General features: G+C 34.2%; 1 protein-coding gene across 5 annotated transcripts in view; it reads right to left on the reverse strand.

The window, feature by feature from the left end:
• casp2 (caspase 2, apoptosis-related cysteine peptidase) overlaps positions 1-14,322 on the reverse strand; it is a 29,631-nt gene extending 15,309 nt beyond the window's left edge. For 2 of the 5 annotated variants that reach the window (XM_087285315.1, XM_087285313.1), the window contains exons 1-5: positions 13,800-14,322; positions 13,326-13,484; positions 5,235-5,384; positions 3,875-3,950; positions 1,807-1,898 (exon numbers count right to left, since the gene is read on the reverse strand). In XM_087285315.1, the coding sequence (XP_087141441.1) occupies positions 1,807-1,898; positions 3,875-3,950; positions 5,235-5,384; positions 13,326-13,478 (471 nt within the window). In that variant the 5' untranslated portion in view covers positions 13,479-13,484; positions 13,800-14,322. 5 annotated transcript variants of the gene reach the window in all.
• Positions 14,323-15,178: the final 856 nt, after the last annotated feature.

Below are 15,178 nucleotides of genomic sequence, written 5' to 3' on the forward strand. Positions count from 1 at the left end.
TACCAGTATTCACATGTATAATCATACCAACAAGACAGGACGTGCGAAAAGCAACCCAGAATAAAAGGTCTGTTTAGTTTGCTAGGATCATCAATCATCATCAAATGTGATCAAGAGTGAGTTTTACAAGTTTAACACATGTTTTTAACAGTGCATGTGTGTAATGAATTACAGCAACTTACTTAAGCTTTACTTTATCATCACAGCCGCATGTCAGTACAATTATGAAAGTAGAAGATTTAATCCCAGTGTGTGGGCATTAAATCAGGTTTATTTTGTACATTAACATAACAGATATCCATACAGCAGTGGAGATTAACATGTATGCTGTCACATTTGCGTGCAAAAAAAAAAAATGTATATACAGTATGTTATATACACACTGTGTGTGTTTGTTGCAGCCGAGGGAGGAGATTAAGGCACGCAGAAAGACACGTAAACTAAGGGTGGGAAGGACTAGCCTTAAAGGCGCAGAACAACACAATTGGTTCGCTGATGCTAATAGGTATAAAATAGAATCTTATAAAAGGTGTAATAAAAAATCTGATGGGTGTTTTAAGCTGAAACTTTACAGACTCATTCTGGAGAGACAAAAGACATTAAATTTGAAAAAAGGAGTAACCTAGGTGCCCTTTAAAAATTGTAACGTATACATCAGTGTAAAACCTATAAATGCAGAGTTTACAATTACAGAATTATATATTCTGTAATTGTGTACCTGGGTCACTTTTGCCATGACCTCTTTTGACTTTAACAAACTTATCCCACAGGTTTTTCCAAACTTTTTAACGAATAAAATCACTTACTTAACATAAATAGCCTCATTATTTATTGATACGATTTATGTATTAGGAAATTAAATTTAAGATTTATTATTTGTAAGGAAATGAATAAAACCCTACTTCAATGATAATATTAATAACATTAATGATGATGATTATTATTATTTTTATTATTATACGTAGGATATTGTTTATTTATTTTTATTTTTTGAAAAGTCTACTTTTGACAATTTGAAACATGCAAACCACTGCAGAAATGTTCTAACCAATAGGCCCATGTCATATACTGTACAGAATTTATATATAATGTACTATAAAATAAATACATTAATGTTTGCGGTGTTTTTTTGTTTTCACAAGCTTTGGAGACGTAACGAATTCCACTTTTAAATAATAGGTCACCTATAGCTTTCTTCATGAGGCTGTGTTCAAAATGACATCAATGTTTTCAAAGTGCAGTGCGAAGGGAGCACAATCGTAAACATAAAGATCACTAAAACTGAACTGTAAAAATAAGCAAATTACAACTAAGAGAAATTTTAATGACTAAGACGTTTATGCTTTTTTTATTTTTAATCAGTTCAAGTTTAAATCTTAGTATGTTCTGAATGAATATGGCATAGGGCAAAAGACTCAAAACATTTTGTGCAGTCCGCCAGTCGGAATCATGACACACGCACCCAAAGCAAAGCTCCGCAAACTCTGTGATGACGTCACATTCGCCACGCGCAGTTCAATAACAGAAAGCTGATTAGCTATTGCATGTTGGCCTCATTTGTAGCTGCAATTACTGCAAATTACATTTAGACTAGCGAAATAAAGAACTACAACACCACAAGCACCAAGCAACAACAACAAAAAAGTATTTATATGAGCATTAGATGTAGCGTTACATGGACATCAGTAAAATAAGGACATGTGCAAAAATATCTAAGACCTACAACAGCGAATTTAAGACTTTAAGGCCTAAAATTTGATTTTTAAATTTGAGACTTTTTAAGACCCCGCTGAAACCCTGTTGTACCTGTGGTCTGTGGGACTGGTAAAATTCTGGTGTGCAGGGAAGTACAGCTGTAGTCACAGGAGAGTCAGCATCCAAACACATCTCCATTGACTCTAAAAGATAAAACAATAAATCACTTTTAGCTCAAAAATATTAGCCTTTTTACACAAGTTTTTGCTGCCAAATTACAATGTAACGTGAATGTCAAGTAAAACTATTAAATACTTAGCTAAAACTTTTTTCTGTAATTAATACTAAAATGAAGCTGAAAAACATATATGAGATAAACACCTTAAAGGTACTTACCCACCAATCGGGTAAATATGCTGCTGTATAGAGATGCATTATCGCTACTGTACAAAATAAACCTGATTTAAAGTCCAGAAACTGGGACACCTGTTGTGTGATTGAAGTGTCCTTGTTTATAGTTGTGTACACTAAATGTAGCTGTGCACATTCCAGAAGTTATGAATTACGTAGCACAAAAAGTAAAGTTACAAAATAGTGATGGGTGGAGGAAAACTAATCACTGTGAATTGGATCCTAGTTTAACAGCATGAAACTTAAAAAAAGATAATTGTTGTGCTTATATCACTCCAATATTACTGTTATTACACATCTCTGTCCAAATAGTTTCCAAAAGTTGATATTGCAATGATGTTGATGTTGCATAATAGGTGCCCTTTAAACAATAACTAGAGTTCAACTGAATAAAGACATCTGAGAATTAAAAGAGAATTCAATTCATAGAAGTAGATTGCAAGTAAACTGAAATATATAAACTTCAGTTGTACTATAACCAAACTAAATGCATACAAAATTACTAAAACTGTAATTAATAAAAAAAAATAGTGAATGTATGTATGTATGTAAGTTGAAGTCAGAATTATTAGACCCCTTTGATTTTTTTTTCCTTTTAAATATTTCCCAAATGATGTTTAACAAAGCAAGGAAATTTTCAAAATGTCTAATATTTTTGTCTTCTAGAGAAAGTCTTATTTGTTTCATTTCAGCTAGAATAAAAGCCATTACTAATTTTTTTTTTAAAAAAACATTTTAAGGACAAAATTATTAGCCCCTTTAAGCTAATTTTTTTTTTTTCGATAGTCTACAGAACAAACCATCGTTATACAATAACTTTACTAATTACCCTAACCTGCCTAGCTAATCTAATTAACCCAGTTAAGCCTTTAAATGTCACTTTAAGCTGTATAGAAGTATCTGAAAAATATAAAGTCAAATATTATGTACTGTCATCATGGCAAAGATAAAATAAATCAGTTATAAAAAATGAGTTATTAAAAATATTATGTTTAGAAATGTGTTGAAAAAATCTTAAACAGAAATTGGGAAAAAATAAAGGGGGTGGAGGGGTTTGAGGCAAATAATTCTGGCTTTAACTGTATATCTGGACTGACTTGCAAAAAATGCATTCTACCTACAACATCCATAGTGACATTGTGCATGCATGCAATTGACATTTCTGATGAGATTTCTCATTTTGGCCAAGACATATTTTTAACCACACTAGAGTCAAAATAAAGGGTCACACTTTACAATAAGGTTCATTAGTTAATGTTAAGTAATTCATTTACTAACATGAACAAACAATGAACAATACATTTATTACAGCATTTATTAATGTTAATAAACATTAGTTAATGAAAATACAGTTGTTCATTGTTAGTTCATGTTAACTCATGGTGCATTAACTAATGGTAACAAGCATGGACTTAAATGTTAATAATGCATTAGTAAATGTTCAATTATGATTAAGAAATTCTGTACAAGTGTTGTTCATGATTAGTTCATGTTAGTAAATGTATTAACTAATGAACCTTATTGTAAAGTGTTACCAAATAAAGACTGACAATATACTGAAAAACAAAAAGTAAAAATGGTTTCAAGATAGCAATAAATAGCTTTTTGTATAAATTTGACTCAATTTATATCAGTTTGAAATTTTTTGTATTATTTAAAATATTTTTTTATTTTTTTTGCAAGTGCAATAGGGTATACATGAGTTGTATTCATGCTAAAACTAAAGTACACTTTAGGCTTTATGCACAAACCATACTAAAGTACCAACCATGAGTCCGGGGTCTTTTCGCAGGTGTGACACATTCCTGAGTTGGAAGAGAAAGCGAGGGTTCTGAAAAGCATTTCTGTAAAGATAAAAAGAATTATATAAAAAAAAAAAAAAAAAACATATACACATACACATATATATACACATACACATATATACATATATATATATATATATATATATATATATATATATATATATATATATATATATATATATATATATATATATATATATTTATATATATTTATATATATATATATATATATATATATATATATATATATATATATATATATATATATATATATATATATATATTCTGCGATTGTCTACAGAACAAAATTTAAATATGGTAATTTTATTACTGCATATTTCAGGGGAGAGTTTGTACTGACTGTTTTTTTTATAAAAGAAGCTCTAAAGTAGGGTGTGGTACGCTGGTGCACAATAATGAAGTTGCACTGTAATTCCTTCAGTCTTCATGTCTCTACCTGGCTGTTATTCCACTGAACCTGCTCTGACCTCTGTGGGTGGCTTCATTCTATACATCATGATTGGTATAAGACTGATCACACAAATCTTCTAATATAAATAAAAATTCATACATGTTATGAGAACAATCTTTATCTTGGTTAAGATAAGGTTAAATGCTGAAAAAAATTATACATTTGGAAAACTATTCAAAACTTTCAGTCTAAAGAAAAAAAAAACACTATTATTTTTAAATGAAGTGCAAGTAAATAACTAAATAAAGAAACAGTTAAAAAAAATGACTGACAATCAAGTTGTTTCCAACTTTTAGAAGTTTCCTTTTTCTGTTGAACAAAAAAATAAGATATTTTAAAGAATGTTGGAAACTGGTAGATATTGACATCCATATTAAGAAAAAAAAATTATATATATATATATATATATATATATATATATATATATATATATATATATATATATATATATATATATATATATATATATAAATTTTCTTAATATATATGTGAAAATAAATGGTTACTGGTTTCCAACATTCTTTAGAATATCTTCTTTCGTCCCCAGCAGATGAAAGAAATTCTGATCTGGAACTAATGAAAGATGAGTAATTTCTGACTTTTATAATTTATAATTTATTAATGACTAATGAAATTGTGAATTATGAATGAATTAGGGTGAACTTTTCCTCAAAGGGCAAAAAGAGTTTTGAAGCAAATAAAGCACATTTGTTATATTCCGAGTTTTTGTTAGATGTACTGTTAGTGTTTTTTTCCAATAGCTCACTCTGTGATCATCACCGCAACCTCTTTTAGAAACCTGTCAAGTCAGCCAAGGTGGGTGTGATCCTCAAGTGCACACACCCACTCACATCTTTCTCAGTGAAGTCCATGAGCAGTTTGCAGAGGTGATGTTGCTCAGTCTCCTTAAGAGCAGAACAGAAGGTGCTAAATGCCCGAGGGCCACGTTTAGGCAAAAGAAACAACAATTGATGACTCCTGCCCTGGGATGTTGGTTTAGCCTAAAAAAAAAATTCAAAATAATAATATAAGGTAAAAATAATCAAAGCATTATTTATGCTTTCATACAGCCTTCATATTTATGCATACAGCTCTTAAGACACACAATTTAATGAAAATAAAATGATAACAATAAAATAAAAACCTAAATAATAAAATATTAATTAACATTAAATAACATAATAAACATCAGGGGTGCACATAAAAGGTATGCAGGTGCACATGCAAAATTAAAATCAATAATGGGAACCAAAACAGTAGTAAGTTAAAAAAAAAAAAAAAAAGTACTTTTGTCTACCAGTGCTGTTGCAATTTCAGAACCTAGTTATCCACAAATCTTTACTGCAAAATCTGAAATTTTCCCATGCATTACTGGTTTTCCTGTTGCACTCAAAGAACAACCAAATGACCAGAGAATGACCTTAAGGTTAACGTTCTCCAATTTTCAGGAGGTAGAATATTGACTATGACTATGATAATCATCCTGACTCTACAAACCTCAAATCTGTGCTTTGCAGTCAGAAATAATGTGCACCTAGCAGAGAAAGTGGACCTGATAAACTTACTCTTCACTCTTAATAGGTCGACCTTTGGCCAGCACCCAAATTTTAGCCAGCACCCAGCAATGAACAGTTGTATTGCTTGATTAAATATGGTGTATGGATGATTATTGGTGCTTTTTCTTGACAATTATCATCACACTTGTCTCCCTTGCATAAACACAAATCATACTAAAACCTTTTTGGTATGCTGAAATATTTTAAATTTGGAGCATACCAAAACAGCCAGTAAGATTTAGTTCTTTTACACTACAACCAGTTGAATACATTTAGAATCAAATGGTGCGGGAAATAATGTATAGATTAATGCAACTCTGCCATGCTTGTGGCTCAGAGAAATAATAGGACATAAAGTTGGTTTCTGTGTGCAGAAACAGATTTTACAATGGTGTGTTTTCCATATTGCCAATCATGGGTTTACTAAAGCACTCTGGCCACAATCTTGAGAAATGTGCTAAACGCTGATCGCATAGTCCAGCAAATAAAAATCAGCAATATATGCAAATTACATATTTAAAATATAAGATGAATTTTAGATTTTAAAGTTATAAAAATGTCGTACATATACATATATTTCAATGTCGTGAAGCAAGTTGTACATATACATATACATATATTTCAAAATATGGGAAATATAACAGCAAGTGGGTGGCTGTGCCCTGTGTGAAGATCGGTCCAAAACATTAAACACCTAATTATTTAATTATATCGCTATAAAAAATGTATTGATGCTCATGTTGACCATTAAACAGTTAACCAAAAGGATGCATTTTTAGCCGGCAGCTAGCCCACTGGCACTCTCTGCTCAATCACATGGTCACATGGTCAATGCTCAATCTGCTCTCTGCTCAATCACATGGTCACCCACTGAAGATAAGGAGGGCTGTGCCAGGTTCGTACCTGGATGAGAGACCACTTGGGAAAGCTAGGTTGCTGCCGGATGTGGTGTTAGTGAGACCAGCATGAAGCGCTGAACCTGCGGTCTGTGTGGGTCCTAATGCCCCAGTATATTGATGGGGACTCTATACTGCCCAGTGAGCACCTTCTTTCGGATAAGACGTTAAACTGAGGTCCTGACTCTCTGTGGTCATGAAAAAAGTAGGGGTTTAACCTCCTGGCCAAATCATGGCCTCCTAACCATTCGCTTCATCATGCTGTCTCCTCTCCACCAATCAGCTGGTGTGTGGTCCAGGAGGATGCTGCACACTGTTGGTGGATGAGGAGATCTCCCCCATTGTGAAAAGTGCTTTGAGCATCTAGAAAAGCGTTATATAAATGTAAGGAATTATTATCTATCATTATTATTAATGGTCTCAGTTAAATTGTTATTTTATTTAGGTTTTTATTTTTATTATTTGCTGCATAAATGTGCAACACATACAGTATTTGTTAATTCGCATGACGTTACACATACAAGCACACATGCCTACATATGTATTTTGCAAAAGAAGCTAAATTAAGAGAATGAAATATAAATATTGCTAGTCACAGTTTGACAAAAAAGTTCATGGCTAAACCAATACTGATGGTGAATGCCCATTTCCTGGATCTGTGATATGCATGTGCTCTGCTTTGGAAAAGGCCACAAGTCGAAATATCTCGTTTTTTTCTCGCTCCATGCATGCTGAGGCACTGGACCATCATAACAACAACAGGAAAAGTTAATGATATTTTAATGATTTAGCAAACCACCAACCTTTTTTTGTTTGGAGAATTACAGGCATTAATAGTCCTTATAAAAAATCCATTCATAAAATGAGCCTACATAATCTAAACAAATCCTGATTAACTGATTTTTGCATATGATAGCTCCACACAACAGACATTCATTTTTTACTATATACTACATAAATATTATGTCAAGTAATGCAATTTTTGTCAACTAAAATATTACCAAAGCATCAGATTCATTTTTCCATTATAATTTCTGAATTACAACCAAATAGTCACAAAAGTACTGGGATAACAGTTATTTAATATGAACAGTGCATCCAGAAAGTATTCATACGGTAGCGCTTCACTTTTTTTTTTCCTCACAGCCTTAATCCAAAGTAGATTAAATTTATTTTTTTTCTCTACATTCTACACACAATACCCCATAATAACAATGTAAAAAAATATTTTTTCAAACTGTTGCAAATTTATTTAAAAATTTTAAACTTGAAAAATCACAAGTACATTAGTATTCACAGCCTTTGCTCAATACTTTGTTAATGCACCTTTAGCAGCAATTACAGCCTCAAGTCTTTTTGAATATGATACCACAAGCTTGGCACACATGTCTCTGGGAATTTTTGCCCATTCCTCTTTGCAGTACTCAAGCTCTATCAGGTTGGATAGGAAGCGACTATTTATAGCCATTTTCAGATCTCTCCAGAGATGTTCAATAAAATTTAAGTTTGGGCTCTGACTGGGCCACTCAAGGACATTCACTAGGTTGTTGTAAAATCACTCCTTTGATATTTTGGTAGTGTGTTTTGGGTCATTGTCCTTCTGGAAGATGAACCGTCGCCACAGTCTGAGGTCAAGAGCACTCTTAGGCAGGTTTTTATTCAGGATGTTTCTGTAAATTGCTGAATTCATCTTTCCCTCTATCCTGACTAGTCTTCCAGTTCCTGCTGCTGAAAAATATCTCTACAGCATGATGCCACCACCATGCTTTACTGTAGGGATGGTATTAGCGTTGAGCGGTGCATGGTTTTCTCTCAAAGTCACTCCGAACAGTTAAATTTTAGTTTCATCAGACCAGAGAATTTTGTTTCTTATGGTCTGAGAGTCCTTCAGATGCCTTTTAGAAATTTCAGGCAGTGGCTTTCTGATAGGTGGATTGCTTCAAAGATGGTTGTCCTTCTTTAAGCTTCTCCTCTCTCCACAGAAGAAAGCTAGAGCTCAGACAGAGTGACCATCGGGTTATAGATAATCTACCTAACTAAGGCCCTTCTCCCTGATCCTTCAGCTTAGATGGCCGGCCAGCTCTAGGTAAATTCCTTGTGCTTCCAAACATCTTTCACTTACGAATGATGGAGGCCACTGTGCTGATTGGAACTTTCGGAGCAGCAGAAATTTTTCTGTAACCTTCCCCAGTCTTGTGCCTCTAGACAATCCTGTCTCTGAGGTCTACAGACAATTCCTTTGTCCTCATGCTTAATTTGTGCTTTGACATGCACTGCCAACCCTGGGACCTGACATAGACAGGTGTATGCCTTTTCAAATCATGTCTAATCAACTGAATTGACCACATGTGAACTCCAATTAAGCTGCTGAAACATCCCAAGAATGATCAGTGGAAACAGAATGTACCTGAACTTAATTTAGAGCTTCACGTCAAAGGCTGTGATCATGTTTATTTATTTTTAATAAATTTGCAACAATTTAAAAAAATCTTCTTTTTTTCACAATGTCATTATAGGGTATTATGTCGGGGTGTAACGATTTATCGTTGTACGATTTATTGCGATGCAAAAATGTCACAATATGCATTGTGGCGTTATGACGATTTGATTACGATATGACGTCCGTTTTCTCTTATTAGTTGAGCTGTTTGCAGTGAGCTACGTTCCACCTGCTGTCGCACGTGAGTTCAGATTGCAGCAGCAGTAATGTTAGCAGACCAAGATGAGTGGTTGAAATAGAGGATGGCCCATTCTCTCAAAATCAGACGTCTGGCAACATTTCAGTTGTACAGTCATTGCTTTAGACTCGTCCGCTTTTTGACACGCATACTGGGTCAAACATCTTAAGTTTTAAAGTCTTCACAGTGATTTACATACTTTGCACAGCGACATGAATACCTACTAATGGTGTTGAAAGAGTCACATACTGTATTTATAAGGTACAATTCACCCTAAAATATCATTCTGTCTTCATATAATGATGTATTGGCGGCCGCAAAATCACACATGACGTGAGCTGACCGTGAGCTGTTACTACAGAGGGCGGACTATGATAGACGCGCGCATATGGCAAGCCGTTTTAGCATTTAAATCTTTGTTCTGACTATCCATAAATATATTTAGAGATAGCTCTAATTATATTTTGACTAGTCATAATTATAATTCGACTAGTCAGAATGACAATTAGAGATATCTGCTATTACAATTGTACTAGTACGAAATCAGATTGGAGATATCTGCAAATATATTATGACTAGTCATATTCCTCCATTGACTTCCATTGAAAAATATTTGCAGATTATCTCTAAACGAGTTTTGACTAGTCACAATTGTAATTAGAGATATCTCTAAATGAATTTAATTAAATATGAATTAAATACCTGGAAATGTGGATTTTTTTTTCGCACACATAAAAAAACGCAAGTGACCAAGCAAAGCCTTAAGCTCTTCTTGTAAATTCAATTGAATAGAACGCTTTTTTTTTTTGCACCTTTACTTAAATTGTTCCTTAATTTTGTCTCTGTCATTTCAATAATATTTTTAAGAAGTTTTTCTTAAATTCATATCACGATTCATATCGAATCGTGAACATTATATCGTGATACACATCGTATCGTGAGCTGAGTGTATCGTTACACCCCTAGTATTATGTGAACAATTTTGAGGAAATAAATTAATTTAATCCATTTTGGAATAAGGCTTTAACATAAAAAAATGTGGAAAAAGTAAAGCGCTATGAATACTTTCCAGATGCACTGTATACTAGGGTTAAACAATGAAACTGAAATGCCTGGTTTTAGACCACAATAGTAATAGTACTCATTAGTATGGTGTAGGGCCTTCTTTTGCAGCCAATTCATGACAGCATCAATTCATCTTAGGTATGATAGAGACAAGTCCTCCACAGTTGCCAAATGTTTCTTGACTCACTCCTCCAAAACACACCAAAATGGCTCAATAACATTTAGTCTAGTGGCAGCATATATTTGAGGGCGTGCAAGAAGTTTTGTGCACGAACAGAGAAAATCAGCACACAAGCAAAGAAATTCACATGCTTGTATTACATGAATGCTATCTCAACTTGTGATACTGTGCTCACAACATTTGTCATTGAAATAACTCCATAGGTAGTTGGTAGATCTGTGTAAAAAAAAAAAAAAAGGCCTGATGCCACAGCTGGAAAGGATCCTAGAGGAAACACTGCACTGTTCTGCAGAGTGGTTCGGTACTCCTTGGCAATGACACACCTACCACAAGTATTGGGTCAAGGAAATGCCACGATATTGCAACTCAAACCATCACTGATCTACCACCATGATTTACTCTGGACATGCAACATTCTGGGTGATACACTTCTTTGGGGGTCCTCCACACTGTAACTCTCTCAGATGTGAGACTCATCAAAAAACAATACATGTTTCTTATTGTCCACAGCCCAAGATATCCGCTGCTAGCACCATTGAAACTGACAATTAGCATTGGCACAAGTGATCAAAGGTTTAGCTATAACAACCCAGCCATGTTATTAATTTGGAAACAATGTTCTGTTGTTTGGGTTGCTGTTGTTTCTGCATGTAAAAAAATAAACCCCTCAAAGATATTTCCAAGGGTCAAAGAAAGTTAACAATGGGTTAACAAGTGCTTTTTAGCAAGAAAGTGAACTGAAACTAGAGTTTTCACTTTTCTGAGGTTGGGGCTTGAGTCCTCAGTAACTACGGTCCAATCCCAATTATATTTTTGTACACCTACCCCTTCACCGCCCTTAAACCGAGGGTGAAGTGGGAGGGATTGAAAATTAACCTTTTAGTTTTGAAACGGCGTTTTACAATGAAAACGATCCACGTCCACACTCGCGTTTGACCCAGTGTTTCTGAACTGCTCTCCGTCCACACCAAAACGCTGAAAACGCACATCACGTGACCACATAAACACTCTTTGGCAAGCACTGCAGCCCATCTACCCAGATGAGAGCTCTGCTAGTCGGACTTCATCAAGCATCTCCCGCTGGATCTAATCTCACTATATTTATTAAACGGGATATTTCATTCATCTTGTTGTCTTTATCTAACGACATATTCCCTGACTTTGGTCATTGGAATCTATTACTTGTTCTAAGGTAACGTGTTTTGGCTGAGCGCAAGATAAGTTAATGATTAATGTAAGCACGTACATTCTGTATATTGACTGATCGCTTGCCTTTATTTCCTATAATGTATAAACTTATTGCATGTTATACTTTTATAATGGCCATTATCGATTATTAAAACTGATAATCAGCAAAATAGAGGGTATGTTTCGTATTTTCACTGAAATTGAAAGGAGGCAGTTGTTATCGGCTCCATTTTGTTATAAATATCCACACAGTGAAGATGACGCTCATATATGCAGCACGGCGCCTCAACATTTCTGCTGTCTGTTTAGTTTTTAATATTTAAATGAAAATAGGCAGTTCCTTATATCATGTTTACATTTTATTGTTGAGAAAGTGAAACAACGTAGCCAGGATGATGTGAATGAATTTATAAAGTACACGGTTCCCTTTGAAGATTTACCCGTGTCCTCGGTATAGTCTGTTTTCCATATCAAACTGAGAAGAAGAGACTGCAGCCTCCAGCTGTTGCCGAGATTTCAAAATGCAGAGATGGTGTACACATCACTTTAATATCATTCAGTAAGTTTAATTAAAAGCAATTTAGCATCAAACAACATCACAATCTCTTTAAGAGTTATATGCTCAAGTGTCCTCCTAGGCTTCAGTACATAGAACCAGTTAAACACCGTGGGGACGCTTTCCTGCTTTAGCCTATGTAACCCGGTAAGCAATAAAACACTGCAGTCCTCTATAGGTTGCAACTTTAAGGGCATCACTGCTTAAAACATATACTGGATAAGTTGGCGGTTAATTCTGCTGTGACGACCCCAGATTAATAAAGGGAATAAGCCAAAAAGAAAATGAAAGAATATATGAATTAAATAATTTTTATTTTTTATTGTTTTTAAGCATTTTAAGGCCAATAATATTAACAGGACTAAAAATTCTGACTTCAACTGTATGCATGTATGCTCATTTACAGTATGTTAAACGTACTTGTAATGAAGTAATGAGTGCTCTTTTAACCTCCATAACCAGCAAGTTCTGAAAAGGAACCAAAAACTGTGAAAACATTCCATGCGAGTTCAGAGGTTCAACTTTAATCATTCAAAGCTCTAATAACACTTTTGTGTGCCAAAAACACAAAAGTTTTTTTTAAAGCTTTTTGTTTTCTTGAAGCTTTGTATGATTACAATTGAACCACTAAGGTCACATGAAATGTTTGACATTTTTTAAGTCTTTTACTGTTCTTGCTGTTTATGTAGAGTCAGCTGAACTCTTGCATTTCATCTAAAACATCTTAATTTTTGTTTCAAATATAACATGCCACAAGGGATTTGAACGACAAGGGTGAGTAATTATTAATACAATTTTCTTGTTTTTATGAACGACACATACCATAATGCTCTCTGCCATGCTGTCTGTAAGGATCCCATCTTGTTGAAGACACTGGATCAGTAGATCATCCACCACTAAATCCTGCAGCATCTTGACAGAGTTCCTCCTGAGTGCAAGTCTCTCCCATTTTGTCATCCCGCACTCTCCCAACATGATGAACTGCTGATTGTATTGATTTATTATTAACAAAATAAAATAAATTTTTACAAAAAGTTACTAAAACAATTATACCAGTTTATAATAGTTAAAATACTGTGTTATTTGTCATTTACTTTTGTTTCTACAAAAATGCAAAACTGGAAGTGACAGTTTTAATACTAACAATAATAAGACTGTATTGTAATGTAACGTCCGTGATGTCAAATCATTCACCAAGATCGCATATTTGCACATAGAAGTGGTCTACGTTACGTGCCTTCACGCAGAGTACCACAAGTTACAAAGTAACGTAATGTAATACATGATTCACTTTACCTGTTGTGTAACAGTCCTCTCCGTGTGAAGATTACAGTAAATGACACAATCGGGACGATGTGTGTAGGCTGATGTGATGCTGATTTGACGGAAATCCAAAATGACGAATGTCAGCTCGCACTCCAACTAGCTTAGCATGCTAATCAAAACAACAACAAAAAAAACTATTATTAAAGACTTCTGGCACTAATTTAAGTATAAAATCACGGTAGTTGGTAATCTGCAGTTTAAGTCGTTGTTGCACTTTTCCAGGTCTGCTTGTCAAGCTGGCGATTTTTAAAAATAAGCAAACTGAAATTAACAACGAGAAAACTGTCAGGTGCTAGCACTTTATATTAGCTTTGTTCTTTCCCTCGCTGAATTCATTCTTTTAAATTTAGTTTTGTCTTTCGTCTTCGCTCGGCCTACACGCAGAATGACAAAGTTTCAAGCTGAAAATTCTAAACTGAAACACGCATTTTTAAAATAGCTGACAGAACGCCGATTTCTCCCTGTACAAACTTCCGCGGGTGAGGATCGAGGCAACCAACAGGCTTTGAGTGTGTAAATAATTGACGTGAGAAACAGCCTATTACAGCCTCGTCCGCCCACAAAAGATGTGGAAGTTTTGTTTCGTCCAGTTATTTCAAACTTGAAAATTGAGTAACAAATTGTTCAAAATTAACATTAAATCAGATTTTGAGATTTTAATCGTTGAGCAGTTGTTTTTTATTTTGAACCCAATAATAAAACATTACTTTTAATATTTGCATCTGAAAGCAAAGTATTTACATTATTACATTTAAGCAAATTTGAGGTCCATGTGAAGGGGATTCAAATTAGCAGAACGAGAAATTATTAATTTTTAAAAATCACAAGGGATTTGTTTTGATGAGAGAAGAATGTTCTAGTCGTGCATGATCAAACTGAAAATGTTACTAATAAAATCTATTCCACTAAAGCTACTGAAGTACAGATCCTAAAGAAGGATTTTCCAGAATAGCTGCCAGTTTAACTGTTCAGAACAAACACTCACGGGCAGATATCACAAAACATAAAAACTGTTGAGGATCATCATTTATTCATTCGTTCATTTACTTTTCGGCTTAGTCCCTTTATTAGACATGGGTCGCCACAGTGGAATGAACCGGCAACTTATTCAGCATATTTTATGCAGTGGATGCCCTTCCGGCTGCAAACCATTATTGGGAAACACCCATACACTCTTGCATTCACATGTACACTACGACTAATTTATTCATAAATTTTTTTCAGCTTAGGCCCTTTGTTAATTAGGGGTCACTACACCGGAATGAACCGCCAACTTATCAAGCATTTGTTTAACGCAGCGGATGCCCTTTCATACAACCCAACACTGGGAAACACCTATACATACTCAT

The sequence above is a fragment of the Danio rerio genome, chromosome 16 (genome assembly GCF_052040795.2).
Source record: "Danio rerio strain M-AB ecotype USA chromosome 16, GRCz13ab, whole genome shotgun sequence".
In the NCBI taxonomy this organism is placed as follows: domain Eukaryota; kingdom Metazoa; phylum Chordata; class Actinopteri; order Cypriniformes; family Danionidae; genus Danio; species Danio rerio.